Raw genomic sequence first — 15,078 nt, forward strand, 5'->3', positions numbered from 1 at the left:
CTACAGGGCTGATAACGTAAATCCGGAGCTGAGACTAAGACTTCGGGGAGAATGACTGTGGTCCGACAGCCCAGGCCACAGCCAACACTCCCCAAGCCTGAAGCTTTCCCAGGTAAGCCACCCGCCTTGGATTCCCGGACAGTGAGCGGTTACCTTCCCGCGCGGCCCATTGGGCCGTAACTAGGCCGACTTGCCCAAACCAGGAAAACCACTGCGGTGCGTGTCCCGGCCTATTCCCCGCCCCGCAGGCAGAGCTTACAGGGCGCGGCTGCCCGTACGCCGTCATCCCGGAGGGTAACCCCCGAATCCGGACTAGGCTTTGTGTGGCTGACTCAAGGTTCCAACGCCCACCTGAATTCGGTCACCACAGAAGCTCCCAACCGCTAGCTGCCCCGCCCCCGGCTCACAGGCCGCTCTAGACGCACTCGGAGCCGGTAATCTCGTTGCTCCTGACTTGACGTCATCGGTCTGCGCCGCAGCGCGGTGGCGGGCACGCGCAGCCGAGAAAATGTCTCCGACGCCGCCACTCTTCAGTTTACCTGAAGCGCGGTCGCGGTTTACGGTGAGCGGAAGGCGGGAGGGTGCGAGCTTGACCCGGCGCTACTCTTTGCCCGCTTGTCCCTGAAATTATTGGAATTTTGCCTTGGGGTAAAGAGGGGACAGAAGTGGGTACGCCGCAGCGTTGGCTTCCGACCCGGTCAGGGACTGGGAGGTGGAAAAGGCGATTTATCTGCCTCTGCCGCGCCTCTGCTGTCCGCTTCCGCCATCCGCCGGTGGGATCTTGGACCTCGCGTTCTGGGCGCCCTGCTCGAAGGGCTCATCTGCAGACTATGACCCATATGGTCCAGCTCCTCTGCAGTGCTCGCTTAGCCGAGCAGGTGTCTCCAAAATTGGGAAGGAGCTGTTGAAAGGGGAGAGCCGAATAGGTTTTGGCCCAAAAAGGCTCCCGCCCCGCCCCCTAATTGCCAAGTGATTGTTATGGCCGCTTATTCACCACACTTTTAATGCTCCATAATGTCACTCTAAAGAGGTCGTCTAAGAGATACTAAGTGGGCCCGCCGGTGTGGCTCAGTGGTTGAGTGTGGACCCATGCACCAAGAGGTCGCTGGTTCGATTTTCAGTCAGGGCACATGCCCAGGTTGTGGGCCAAATCCCCAGTGTAGGGCATGCAGGAGGCAGCCAGAGGATGTTTCTGTCTCTCCTCCTCCCTTCCTCTCGCTCTAAAATCAATTTAAAAAAGAGAGAGAGATACTGAGTGGAAAAGGGCAAACAGATCAGCTTGGGAAGGGTTGCCAGATGTCTTATTTTTACACGTTGGGGAAGAGTAGTTTTAGCATTTGAGAAACGCTTTATGTTAGCATACTTAATTCTCAGCACTGTTAAGTAGGCTGTTTTATTATTCCTCCTAGATGAGATAGAAACTGAGACAACCCTCCCCACCCTACCCTCAAAAGTTAAGTGATTTACTAAAGTGTCTTTTTTTCCTACTTCAAACCCAGTATTCTTTTTTCCCTCCAATTCTTATTAATTTATTTTTGTTACAGATCGTTTCTCTTTTTCCCCCCCTAGACACCCTCCTCCCCATCCTGCCCTCTCACCCCCCTAGCATTGTTGTCCATTGGTTATTAACACATGCATTAAGTTCTTTGGTTCATCTCATCCATCCCTTCCGTCCCCCTAACACCCAGTATTCTTTTAATGTTGTTCATACATCCCAGCATGAAGAACCATGTTTGACTGTATTTGTAGTTAGTATTTGCGCCAATATTTCAAGTCATGATTCAGTTACCCAGATATTTAAATATGCCTATGTAGTTATAGTTGATGCCAGAATGAAAATTTTGTGAAAGAAAATTGATTCTTTGCAGTAAGAATTTTTCTTGTGTGCAGGTTATTTATTTTTTTTACCATACAGCGTGGGATTTGTTTGTTTTATGTTTTTATCAGATTATGTCTTGTTTGTCATCAGAATAATTTTCTTTCTTTGCATTTTGTTGTAATTTCTGTTGCTTTGAAATTCTGCTAAGAGTAATTGTTAGGAATATCCAAGATCATATTAGCCCTGGAAAGGACCATTTAATTGTAGATCATCTAGTGTAGTGCTTCTGCATCTTCGTGTGTGATGGGATTACCTGGGCATATTGTAAAATGTAAATTCTTATTCAGTATTCTAACAAGTTCCCAGGTGATGCCACTGCTGCTGCAGGTAGCAAGGATCTACAACAACCCTCTTAATTTAATTGGTGAGGGAAATGAAGCATTAAAGGATTTGCCCAAGATGACACAGCCTATTCTTGGCAGAGTCAAGAATGGTTATTTCCCGTATAAATCTAACTCCTGTGAGGTAATAATAAGATGACTTTTTAAGTGTATGTGCATTCTCAGAGAATGAATGACTTTGCAATATTTTTGTCTTTCTATTATGACTACTTTAAGATAACCAGCAGGGCCCTGGCCGGTTTGGCTCAGCGGTTAGAACGTCAGCCTGCGGTCCGGAGAGACCCGGGTTCGGTTCCCGCTAAGAGCAAGTACCTCAGTTGCAGTTTGTCCCCGGCCCTGGTTGGGTCCTGTGGGTGGCAACCGATGTGTCCCTTTCACATCGATGTTTCTCTCTCTCTCTCTCTCTCCCTCCCACTCTATCTGAGCAAAATATCAAAAAATGTCCTTCGGTGAGGATAAAAAAAAGATCACCAGCAGGTATTTATTCAATGTTTATTGTTTGTGAGGGACTGTGGTTAGCCAACTTCCTTGAGAAAGTAGGACTTAAAATTAGTCCTGAAGAATGAATAGAATTTGTATGAACAGGTGGGAAGAACAACATGAGTGTATGAATACACTAGTGTGAGCTTGATAGAAAATTATGGGAAAAAATGGTTAGACTTAGTGGAGAGTGTGGTAGGGGGAGTGAAAAATAAGATTGGGTAGATTGAATAGGATAATGTTATCAAGGACCTTTAGAGGAGATATGAAGCTTTAAAACCAAAATCTGTAAACAAGGAGCCATTGGAGACTTTTTTTTTAAAAGAGCAGAATAGTCTGGCTAGTGTGGCTCAGAGGATGGAGCGTTGTCCCATGGACTGAGAGGTCCCGGTTTGATTTCAGGTCAGAGTACATGCCAGGGTTGCAGGCTCAATGTCCAGTAGGGGGCATGCAGGAGACAGGCAATCGATGTCTCTCTCTCACATCAATGTTTCTATCTCTCCCTTCCTTTCTCTCAAAAAATCAATAAAAACATATTTAAAAAATAAATTGAATAAAAATGAATATTCTTGTGAGTATAGTATTTAAAGAGATGATGGTAGGTGGGAAAAACTGGAATAAGAGAGTGAAGCTAGAAAGCTCTTGCTAGGTTTAAAGTGATGAGAGTCTGTATCAATGTGGCATTTGAATAAGAACTACTGATAGAATGACTGACAGGTAATTTTTCCCAGTTACAAATATTAATTAGTTAGACATACTATTAATGAATGACATGTTTTTCAGTAAATAATAAGCAAAAATCTTTTCATTTATTTGCTATTTTTACTTTTCTAGAAGTCTACCAGAGAGGCCCTGAACAACAAAAATATCAAGCCACTGGTGAATACCTTCAGCCAGTTACCTGGCAGGTAAGGTATTGATATCCCTGAAGTATGCTTGCCTGAATCTTTATACTTCCCTGTGCTGTTTAAAAAATGTAGGTGTCTTTTGTTTTTAATAGTGAAAATGAAAAAAAGTGTACCCTTGACCAAGCTTTCAGAGGTGTTCTAGAAGAAGAAATTGTAAGTATATTTTTATTTATTGTTAAGATTTTGCTGGAAAATTAATAAATTATGTCATTTTTTAAAATGCCTTTATTCTTAGAATGTTTAAATATGATTACTTTTTCTAGAGTGAGCTTGCTACTTTGTGGAAGCGGACTTGATTATAGTATAGGAGTTCTATAATATTTAAGGATTTTGACAGCACAGGTGCAAATTAAGGGTTTGGTTTAATAAATGAAGAGAGCTCTCTCCAAGTGAATAGTATGAGAAAAGTTGATGCGAGGTCTTCCTGAGCAAGAACTAGAATTTGAAGCTGGGCACTCTTGCTTTGTGGTATGGACAGTGTGACACAACCTGAGGTAGCACAAAAAGTCCAGTCCAAGGATGTTCAGCATGGCAACTGGGGTTCCATACTCTCATTTCCTTGCGACATCTTTCTTATCAACATAAGGAAATGACTAGCGCCTATCCAACTTCAGTAGATAAATGTACTCTAAATGTGAAAAATTTGAATTTATTTAACATTAGTGGGGCACCTAAATGAAAGAAACAGTTTCAAAAGTTTATTCTTGGTTAAGCTAAGATTGCGTCCCAAGAAGATAGATTTTTATCTGGTGGCGATAATACAGTGGCCCTTTCTTTCAGGCAATTCTGCATCAAAATTCATTCTTCTTTAGACCTACTCACTTACCCCTTGTGAGGCATCGGGCAAGTTACTTTGTTTTTCTGGGTCTTAGTTTCTTTGGTAAGAAGGCAGATACAGTTTTCAAGGTTGTTGTGTAAAACAACAGTTAATGAACACTCAATAAAAGCTGGTTTTTGTGATGTTATCAAACCTAGGCACTACTTCCCTTCTGTTAAAACCCTCTCTCAGACATACTGATGCACCAGTACAATTTATCCCCTTGGCCCTGCCTGTGCCATTGATTGAGTTATGGCATCAGCACTTCTGTATTTGATTAGTTTATAGCTTTAATCATGTTAATGTAACCATTTTCCTAAGACTATTGGATTTTAAGTGAATCACCTCTTTATTATTTACTTGATACACTTCTACAATTAGTAACTATTACTATCCGTTTTTTGTGTTTTCATCTTGTAATTTTATCTTCTGTGAGAAATATCTTTATCCCATATTTGTGATTATCACAAATATGGGATAAAGGGTATGTTTTTATTGTTATCAAATTAGTCTGAACTCTAGCTCCTAAATTAAATTGTTTTCTACTCTGTTGTAGATAAATCATTCATCATGTGAAAACGTTTTAGCTATTATTTCTCTTGCTATTGGGGGAGTGACTGAAGGTAAGTATGAGTTGTATTTTTTAAGTAATCTTGGACATGATATGCTCTATTTAAAACTTATTCTCAGCCCTGGCTGAGTGGTTCAGTTGGTTGGAGCATCATCCCGTATGCAACCGATTGATATTTCTCTCATAATGTTTCTCTCGCTCTCTCTTTTTCCTCCTCCCTCCTTTCCTTCCTTTCTCTCTAAAATCAATAAACATATCCTCGAGTGAGGATTTTTTTTAAAAAACGTATTCTCCCTGTACCTCTCCACCTATCTGATTTTGTTCATTTTTCAAGTTCTGCCTACCATCTTTTTCAAGAAGTTGCCCCAATGAAATTAGCTCACGTTTATTTTTCATGTCTGTTATGCAGCACACATTTTAGCACTTTCTTTGTTCTCCATTTGTTTTATTCATTCAGTAAATATTTATTGAGCATCTACTATGTGCCTGGTACTAAGCTAGGACTTGGAGATTCAGTGGTAACTAAAACATATTTTTGGCCGGTAAGTAACCTAGTGGCTAACAGAGGAAACTCATGTAAATGTCATACTGTGGTGTAATTACTGCAGTCGAAATGAGAATGAAATGTGGTTGAAGTACTCTAAACTTCAGTGTCTAAAGGAATCAAGATCTTAGAATAGAAGCTGTAACATGAGAGATGGGATGTGAGGGATGATGAATTTGTCAGGCAGAAACAGATGGGAATAACTATATGTAAAGGCCAAATTCAGCATGGCTAAAGAACTGTGGACCAGTGAGAGGATGAGGAAAATGGTAAGGAAAGACCCAGGAAGGATCAGTTACTGTCATTTGTAAAGGGCTTTGTATACCATGCTAAAGAGGAACTGTGGAAGAAGAGTTGCATTGGGAGAAACCGGGGGGGGGGGGGGGGGACACGACTAGGTTGGGGACTGTTAAAATGGGACAGTGGCGGGGGGGGGAAGTAGTTTAAAGAGATTTTTAAAAAGGCATAGTAAATACACAGTAGGAGCTCATTAAATATTTGCATATAGAAGCAATGAAAAATAGTTCATTAGCACTCTTTAATTTGGTTAAAATACTCATTTGATTAATTCAGGTAATTTATGTGAAAACTGCCTTTTATCCGCAAAGCATTATTCACATTATTTATTGTTTTGATATTTATTTCTACAAAACCTGGAATTTACATGGTAAAAGTGATCTTCCAGTGTAGCAGCAAGCTATTTTGTGAACTCAGCATAATTCATAAATTCTGACTTTACATGTAAGGATTTTATATAAAATCCTTATTCATTTATTCATTCAGAATACTTCAATGAGTTCTACAATGGAGTGTTCTTGCCCAGTTCCTGTCAGTTTGCAGTGTCTGCTTAGTTAAGTGATTACATTGATATGTTACTCTTGTAGATTAGTAATGTTTTTAACACTTGAAGTTGTACAAAGTCTGTATTTAGAACTTTTACTTTATTTAGGAAAGGTGAGAACTTATGGTTTTAGTTAAACTGTAAATAAATGCTGAAATGCTTTCTCATTTTATTTTGATGGGGAAAATTCCCCCTTGAAAGAGAATGTAGTATAGTTTATGTATGTGACACGTTTTCATGTTGTCCATAAGTATTTTGTTAAATTCAACTTGGCAAATATTTATTGAGCTTCTGTTCAGTGTCAGACACTTTTGTTAATACATACAAAAATGCCTACCTTTAGGAAGCTCATAGTACACCTAATAAAAATAAGTAAGATATAATAAGTGCTGTAGTTTATGTACAGTATACTTCAGAAATATAGATGGGGTGGACTGCTCAAAGGTATAAGGGATTTTTTTTTAAGATACACGTGTACTCTGTGCTTTGGAAGATTAAGTAAGAATTACCACATAATAAAGAGGAGGGGGGACTATTTAGGCAGAAAAAGCTTGTAAACAAAATCATGGAAGTATGAGCATAGCAAGGTGTTTGGGAACTAAGAAGAGGGTATCTTTCTGTGGCCAAGGTTAAGGTGAAGCAAAGAGGGCCATGTAGAGGCTGGGACACATGTGAAAGTTCTGAGGGATCATGCTATATATCCCAGCTCATCAGAATAACCAGTGATCTCTATTTTTAAATAGAGTTTTACTGAATCAGAATCTTTGACAGAGGAATCTAGGTAAATTTTTTTTTTTTAATCCTCACTCGAGGACATTTTTCCATTTTTTTGTTCAGATTGAGTGGGAGGGAGAGAGAGGAAGAGAGAGAGAGAGAGAAACATCGACGTGAAAGGGACACATCGAGTGGCTGCCACTTGCACAACCCAACCAGGGCCGGGGACAAACTGCAACCGAGTTACATGCCCCTAGCGGGAACCGAACCCAGGTCTCTCCGGACCGCAGGCCAACGCTCCAATCGCTGAGCCAAACCGGCCAGGGCGGAATCTAGGTAAATTTAAGTTCTGTTATTATTAAATGTGAGTTAACTTATACCAAACTATACTGCAACTAAGGGCAGGGAGTATACCTTTCATATCTCTTGGATATATGGGGCATATAGTATCATAGAATCTAAGTGTTAAGGAACTTTAGAGGTCATTTAGTCCAGTCTTGTCTCTGGTTTATCCTGCCTTCCCTCTGTAATGTCCCTGGCAGGTGATCATTTAGCCACTACACTTGTTGATAGAGCTAACCATTTTATTTCTGTTAGATAATTTTGATGATCATATTTCCCTTTTATTGAGTTGAAATCTGCTGCCTTATGCCACCCACTGGTTTTAGGCAATATTCCTCATAACACATTCCAGATGTGATCTTACCAGTGTAGAGCAGAGCTGGAAAGATTGCTTCCTTTTTCAGAATATGCTATATTAATGCAATGTTTTAGGCTTACAGTGCTCCATGGATAAATATAAAAATAGATAGATAGATAGATGATTGATTGATTGATAGATAGATAGATAGGTTTTTGTTTGTTTGTTTTTACATACCATGCTTAACTGACTAGTTTTCTTAAACACTTAGCTATTACCTTAAAATAGAAGGAAGAATTAGCAGGGAGATAAAAGTACTCTAGCTAGTCTAAATGACTTTTCTTAAAATCTTTAATTTGTTGCTTTAGTTTAATAACATTGAATTTAGAAATAAACAACTTTTTACTCTACTATTCTGTCCCTTAAAACAGTACTGTTATTTTAAATGTTTAATAATAGTTGGAATCGATATCAAACCTTCTTGTTATCTTCTTGAATATAATCCCTTTTTTTTTATCCTCACCTGAGGACATCTTTTTGCATTTATCTTCAGATAGAGCGGGAGGTAGAGAGGCAGGAAGAGAGAGAAACATCAAAGTGAGAGAGGGACATCGACTGGTCGCCACCCACATGACCTCAACCGGGGCTGGGGACAAACTGCAACTAAGGTACATGCCCTTATCGGGAACCAAACCCCGGACTCTGGTCTGCAGGCCAACATTCTAACCACTGAGCCAAACCGGCCAGGGCTTAATATAATCTTTTCAAGTCCCAAAGACAATTTAGCAGCATTACTGAACAGCTGGAGAAAAAGGGAAATGCTAGTCATAATTCCTCTACATTAAAAACTACCATTTACTTTGATACATGGTTTTAGTTTATCTAGTCTTAAATTTTTTTTTATTGTCGTGACCATAATATACATACAGTTTTTGAGTCCTGCCTTTTTCACTTAATTATATAATAAGTATTTTCCAAGTTATAGTCATCATAACCATCATTTTTAATTGGTTGCATTATATTCTTTTGAATAGCTTAGTGGTGAAGAAAACAGACTGTGGAGCCAGACTGCCTGGGTTCGTATCCCAGCTCTACCACTTACTGGCTCTATGATCTTGGGCAAGTTATTTAACTTTTCTGTGTCTCAGTTTTCCCATTCTCTAAACTGGTTGATAATATTATCAACCTCATAAGGTTAAATGTGTTAGTATATGTAAAGCAATTAGTGTGCCTGACATACAGTAAATGCTCTAGAAGTGTTATCCAGAATAATTATCATCATCATTATTGAGTGCACATACCAAAACTTAGGTATGTCCCGTTTGGGGACTTTTAGGTTCCTCTCATTTCTTATCTGTTAAAGGCTTATTAGGATTAACAAAGTGTACTTTTAAGATATACTTCAGAATGATTTTGCATGGGCCATTTTACTTAACAGTATTTTAAACTTTTAAATTGGCTTGTGCTCCACTTAAAGGTATTTGTACAGCATCTACGCCTTTTGTATTATTGGGAGATGTTTTGGATTGTCTTCCTCTGGATCAGTGTGACACAATATTCACTTTTGTGGAAAAAAATGTTGCTACTTGGAAATCAGTAAGTGCCTTAGATTCTTTTTCTACTAATACTATCTTTCTATTGATGCAGAATTGTAAGGGTAGATTTTTTTTGCTTATATTTCTAATACTATTGCTGATTGCCAAAAAGTTTGTCCCTATGAAAGAATTACGTATTCTGCTCTCTTTGGGGAGGCAAGTAAGAATCATTTATGGAGAAAAAGTTGAAATACAAAATTTTACTTAGTAATAACAATTAACTTGAAAATGTACACTTTCACATGTTTAAAACAGTTTCTTATATCTGTTTTATATGTCTGAAAATATTTTTATTTCATTGAAAATGTTATTTGCCTGGAAAAAGTGAAAGTGACACAATAGGTTCTTAGTGCATGTTAGTATTCTTTAATGTTTTACTTCCTGTGCCTTATGGAAGGATATGCAACAACTTCTGAACTGTAGTAATTATTTCTGTCTTAATTTCAGAATACATTCTATTCTGCTGGAAAAAATTATTTACTGCGTATGTGCAATGGTAGGTAATTCAGTGGTAAATGATTCTTTTTCTTAATGTAAATGTGGCCTGAAAAACAGGTGATTCAATTAACCACGAGTAATGCAAATTTTAAAATAGATTAGTATCTTCATTTTTAAATAAGTCTGATTTATTAAAACTGATCACTGACTTTAAATTAAACTGTTCCTGTTTTTTATTGAAACTTAATGAAAACAAAACAAAAAATTGGTAAAGTTTATCTTGCCCATGCTAAACTTTTGTTTCTTATTTTTTAATGCTTTTTTGTGACTATAGTTTCTACCCCCATCTTGAGAACTGCTTTAGGAGAATACTCTTAACAAACTGGTTAAAAAACTTAGGTATGAATGTACAAGAAGAATGATATCTTCTATATAACCTTCATTTCCATATATTGTTAGATCTCTTAAGAAGATTATCAAAATCCCAGAACACAGTCTTCTGTGGACGAATTCAACTCTTTTTGGCCAGGCTTTTCCCTTTATCTGAGAAATCAGGTAAGCTTTTTTTACATTAAACAAATGCTTTGCAGGAAAATCTTTTACAGTTTTTAATGGATTAGAATCTGTCATGATGACAAGAAATGATTCTAAAAAGTTAAAAGATAGCATAGAAAATTGTCATTTTTTTCTTTTGCTTGAAAACAGTTATACTGGTCCTAGTGTATAATATAGGTTAACCCTTAAATAAAGTCATTGCTTCTCTCTTTGAGTTCAAAGCTTAATACTAATATGCAGTTAAATCATGCTGAAATATGTAGATATGAACTATCATGTTTTTATTTCATTTCATAATGTATGCCTATTTTTTCGCTTCCATTTTCTCCCTAAATCACTACTATTCAATCACATACACCTCTCTTCAATTTCTTTTACTTTTTTTTAACCGTGAAATGTAACACTCATAGAAAAGTGCTTAGATAAAAGTGCTTTTTATTTATTTATTTATTTTTATCCTCACCCGAGGACATTTTTCCATTTTTTGTTCAGATAGAGTGGGAGGGAGGGAGAGAGAGAGAGAGAGAGAGAGAGAGAGAGAAACATCGATGTGAAAGGGACACATCGAGTGGTTGCCACCCACATGACCCATCCAGGGCCGGGGACAAACTGCAACCGAGGTACGTGCCCTTAGCGGGAACCGAACCCGGGTCTCTCTGGACCGCAGGCTTACGCTCTAACCGCTGAGCCAAACCGGCCAGGGCTAGATAAAAGTGCTTTTTAAAAAGTGCTTAAATAATTATGAAGCAAATACTGTGTAACTACTGTCCAGGTCCAGAGGTGGAACATTGCCAGTTCATCAGAGCCCTCCAGTCTGTTTATTTATTTATTTTTTTTATCCTCACCTGAGGACATTTTTCCATTTTTTTGTTCCGACAGAGTGGGAGGGAGAGAGAGGAAGAGAGAGAGAAACATCGACGTGAAAGGGACACATCGAGTGGCTGCCTCCCACACGACCCAACCAGGGCTGGGGACAAACTGCAACCCAGGTATGTGCCCTTAGTGGGAACTGAACCCAGGTCTCTCTGGACCACAGGCCGACGCTCTAACCGCTGAGCCAAACCGGCCAGGGCCAGTCTGTTTAAATATGCCAGATTTTAATATCTCTTTGCTTCAGTCTTCCCTTCTTAAATATCAGGCTAGTATACCACCTACTTAATATGTTATAAAGATTAAATGAATTAAAATATGTGAAGAGCTTAAAACTGCATATGGTAAGACCTATAGTATATGTTAGCAGTGGTTTTTTGTACTTCCTTTTTGTCGTGCAAGATCTATGTTGGTTTTTTTCTTTCCTACTTTTTTAATGTGATCAGGCTTAATCTATATTTACCAATATATTTACCACTTATATTTCTGACCTTCTATCTGTGGTCATTTTCTCCTTTAGAATTTTCTTTAGTGCAGATCTGTGTTTTGTCTGAAAATTTTTTTATCTTTATTCTTGAATGGTTTCAGTAAAGATGAATCTAGGTTGGCACTAGATACAGGATTTTCTTTTGTGGAAGATAATCATTACTTTCCTTCTATCTTGCATTATTCTGTAGACAAGTCAATGTCAGTCTAACGCCTTTGAAAATAATCTAGATTTTGTTTTTCTGTTTGCTCTTAAGAGCATTGTATGTAAGCATAGGATTTCTGTTTTATTTGTTAATGCTTCAGATTTGTGGGTATCTTGAATCTGTGGATTGGTATCCTTAATCAAGTTTGTAAAAACTTTAGCCATAATTTCTTGAAATATTGTGTATGCCTCTTTTTCTTTTTCTGGAACTCCATTAAACATTCTTGTACCTTCTCACTATATCCTCTCTTACACTTTCTATATTTGTCACCTGTCTATCACATTATAAATAATTTATTCAGAACTGTTTTCCAGTTCACTATTTCTCTTTTCAGCTATGAATAATCTGCTGAGTTCTTTATTTCAGTTATTATATTTTTCATTTCTAGGAGTTCTTTTTAAAATCTGGTATGTCACTTTTTAATTTCTTCTTCCCTATTAATGTTTTCAAATTTATTTTTTAAATTTTTTACCAGGGTATGCATTATTATTTTTATTTTCTGTGTCTGATAATCCCAGTACTTTTAAGTTTTTATGTATCTGCCTCTTGTGTCTGTTGGTACCGTTTCTCACGCATTATGTCTTTTCTCTTTGTGTGTTTGCTTAGTATTGGATATTATAGTTGAGGGAATAATTTCGAGACTTAGGATAGATACCTTTCTCCAGATACAGTTTTCATTACTTCTGTAGTAATGGCACCTTTACAAGGGGGCTGCTGCTAGTCCAAGATTACCTTTATCCAACCCAGCTCAAAGTCTGTAATTCCTTAGATCATCAATACTTGGTAGTAGACTACAGATTGCTTTTCCATACCTGATCATGTATCCTGCAAGTTCCCAGCCTTGAAGATGGTTGAGGTGGGATTTATTAGGTTCCCTACTTTCCTTGGGCCCAGAGATTTACTTGTATATCCTAGCTTCAGAAAGCTGCTAGCTCAGTTTTGCAACTGATTCTTCCTGTTTGGTGGATGTCCTCAAAACAAGTAGGTTTGAGGTCTGGGTGATGCATTGCTTGTCTGTCTTGACTTCTGGATTTTTGCCAGATATTCCTTACTGTCTTGTCAAGTCTTTACTGTTTTTAAGAAAGTCATTTTTCTACTTTATTGCCCAGAACAGTGCTGTGAACATGGTTTATGATCTGCAAATATTTATAGAATTAATATAATTTATCCAAGTTTTTAGTTGTCCGTAGTGGGAAGGTTAACCTGAATTAATTAATTAACTTACCTTTTTTATTATATTTTTGGGGGCCACTTTATTGAGATGTGGATTCATATGCCATACAGTTCACCATTTAAAGTGTACAATTCGCCCTGCCTGGTTTGGCTCAGCGGTTAGAGCGTCGGCCTGCGGTCCTGAGAGACCCGGGTTCGGTTCCCGCTAAGGGCGCGTACCTCGGTTGCAGTTTGTCCCCGGCCCTGGTCGGTTGTGCGGGTGGCAGCCACTCGATGTGTTCCTTTCATGTCGATGTTTCTCTCTCTCTCTCTGTTCCTCTCTCTCCCTCCCACTCTACCTGAACAAAAAATGGAAAAATGTCCTCGGGTGAGGATAAATAAATAAATAAAAATAAAGAGTACAATTCATTGTTGTTTAGTGTATTCACAAGGTTGTGCAACCATCACATTTTTATCTAATTCTCATTTTAGAACATTTTTTCTTCTGAAAGAAAACTATATTCGTTAACTGTCAGTTCTACTTACCTCCGTCCTTACCCTCTCCCCCGCCTTAAACAACCATTAATCCATTTCTCAGTCTCCATAGATTTTTCTATTTTGGATATTTAAAAAATGGAATAACACAATTGTGGTCTTTTGTGACTGGCTTTTTTTTTTTTTTTTTTTTAACCTTTTTATTTAAATTTATTGGTAACAAAACTGGTTAACAAAATTATATAGGTTTCAGGTACACAGTTCCACAACACATCATCTGTGCACTGTATTGTGTGTGTGTTCACCCCAATTCAAGTCTTTGCCCATCACCATTTTGGCTTTTTTAACTTAGTATAATATTTTCAAGATTCATCTACCTTGTAGCATGTGCCATTAATCTATTTCTTTTTATAGCCAAACAATGTTCTGTGGATATTACCACAGTTTATCTATTCATCAATCGGTGGACATTTGGACTGTTTCCATTTTTTGGCTATTATGAATAATGCTGCTGTGAATATGTGTGTATAGGTTTTTGTGTGGGCATATGTTTTCATTTCTCTTGGGAATATACCTAGAGTGGAATTGCTGGGTCATATGGTAACTCTGTTTTAATTTCTCCTGGATATATTTCTAATAGAAATACTGGGTCATCTTGGTAACTCTTTAAATTCTTAAGAAAACCAAACTGTTTTCCAAAGAGGCTGTACCATTTCACAATTCTATCATCACTGCATACGGGTTTCTGTTTCTCCACATCCTTACTAACATGTTGTCTTTTTTTATTATAGTCATCTAAGAGGGATAAAGTGGTAACTCATTGTGGTTTTATTTTGCATTTTCCTAATAACTAAAGATTTTAAGTTTGTGTTTCATGTGTTTACTGGTTATTTGTATGTCTTCCTTAAAGAATTTTCTATGCAGATTCTTTGCCCATTTTTAAAATTGGGTTATTTGTCTATTAATTAATTATACGAATTGTTTTTATATTCTAGATATTAGACCTATTAGACCTGTACCAAATATACAGTTTGCAAATACTTTCTTTCATTCTGTGAATTGTGTTTTCATTTTCTCAGTAGTAGTATTTGCTGCACAAGAGTTTTACATTTCAATGAAGTTTAATATATCTCATTCTTTTGTTGTTTCTTGTGCTCTTGGTTGGTCATATCTAAGAAACCATTGCCTAATCCATAGTCATGAAGATTTACTCTTTTGTTTTTGTCTAAGAGGTTCAGCTCTTATATTTAGATTTGTGGTCCATTTTGAGTTAATTTTTGTATATGGTGTGAGGTAGGAGTCCACTTTCATTTTGTATGGGGTAGGGCAAAAGTAGATTTACAGTTTTGAGTACACAAAACAGTTTATTTTTGTATTATTTATTAATTGTATTATTTTACATATGAACAACTGTAAACCTACTTTTGTCTTTCCCTCTTTGTGGATACCCAGTTTATCAGCATTATTTATTTAGTTAGTTAGTTAGTTAGTTATTTGCGGGGAGTACCAAATTACTTTATTTGAAGGAATGGTACAAATGAAAAGA

The 15,078-nt window shown here is 37.6% G+C and overlaps 1 protein-coding gene across 1 annotated transcript in view; it reads left to right on the plus strand.

Annotated features, from left to right (window-relative positions):
- Positions 1 to 486: 486 nt before the first annotated feature.
- THOC1 (THO complex 1) overlaps positions 487 to 15,078 on the plus strand; it is a 53,962-nt gene continuing 39,370 nt past the window's right edge. Inside the window, exons 1-7 of the mRNA XM_036244048.1 lie at positions 487 to 562; positions 3,535 to 3,608; positions 3,701 to 3,761; positions 4,982 to 5,048; positions 9,213 to 9,331; positions 9,778 to 9,826; positions 10,228 to 10,323. Of these exons, the coding sequence (XP_036099941.1) occupies positions 509 to 562; positions 3,535 to 3,608; positions 3,701 to 3,761; positions 4,982 to 5,048; positions 9,213 to 9,331; positions 9,778 to 9,826; positions 10,228 to 10,323 (520 nt within the window). The 5' untranslated portion in view covers positions 487 to 508. The remainder of the gene's footprint in view (positions 563 to 3,534; positions 3,609 to 3,700; positions 3,762 to 4,981; positions 5,049 to 9,212; positions 9,332 to 9,777; positions 9,827 to 10,227; positions 10,324 to 15,078) is intronic.

Source organism: Molossus molossus, unplaced genomic scaffold (genome assembly GCF_014108415.1).
Source record: "Molossus molossus isolate mMolMol1 unplaced genomic scaffold, mMolMol1.p scaffold_m16_p_6, whole genome shotgun sequence".
NCBI classification, from domain to species: Eukaryota; Metazoa; Chordata; class Mammalia; order Chiroptera; family Molossidae; genus Molossus; species Molossus molossus.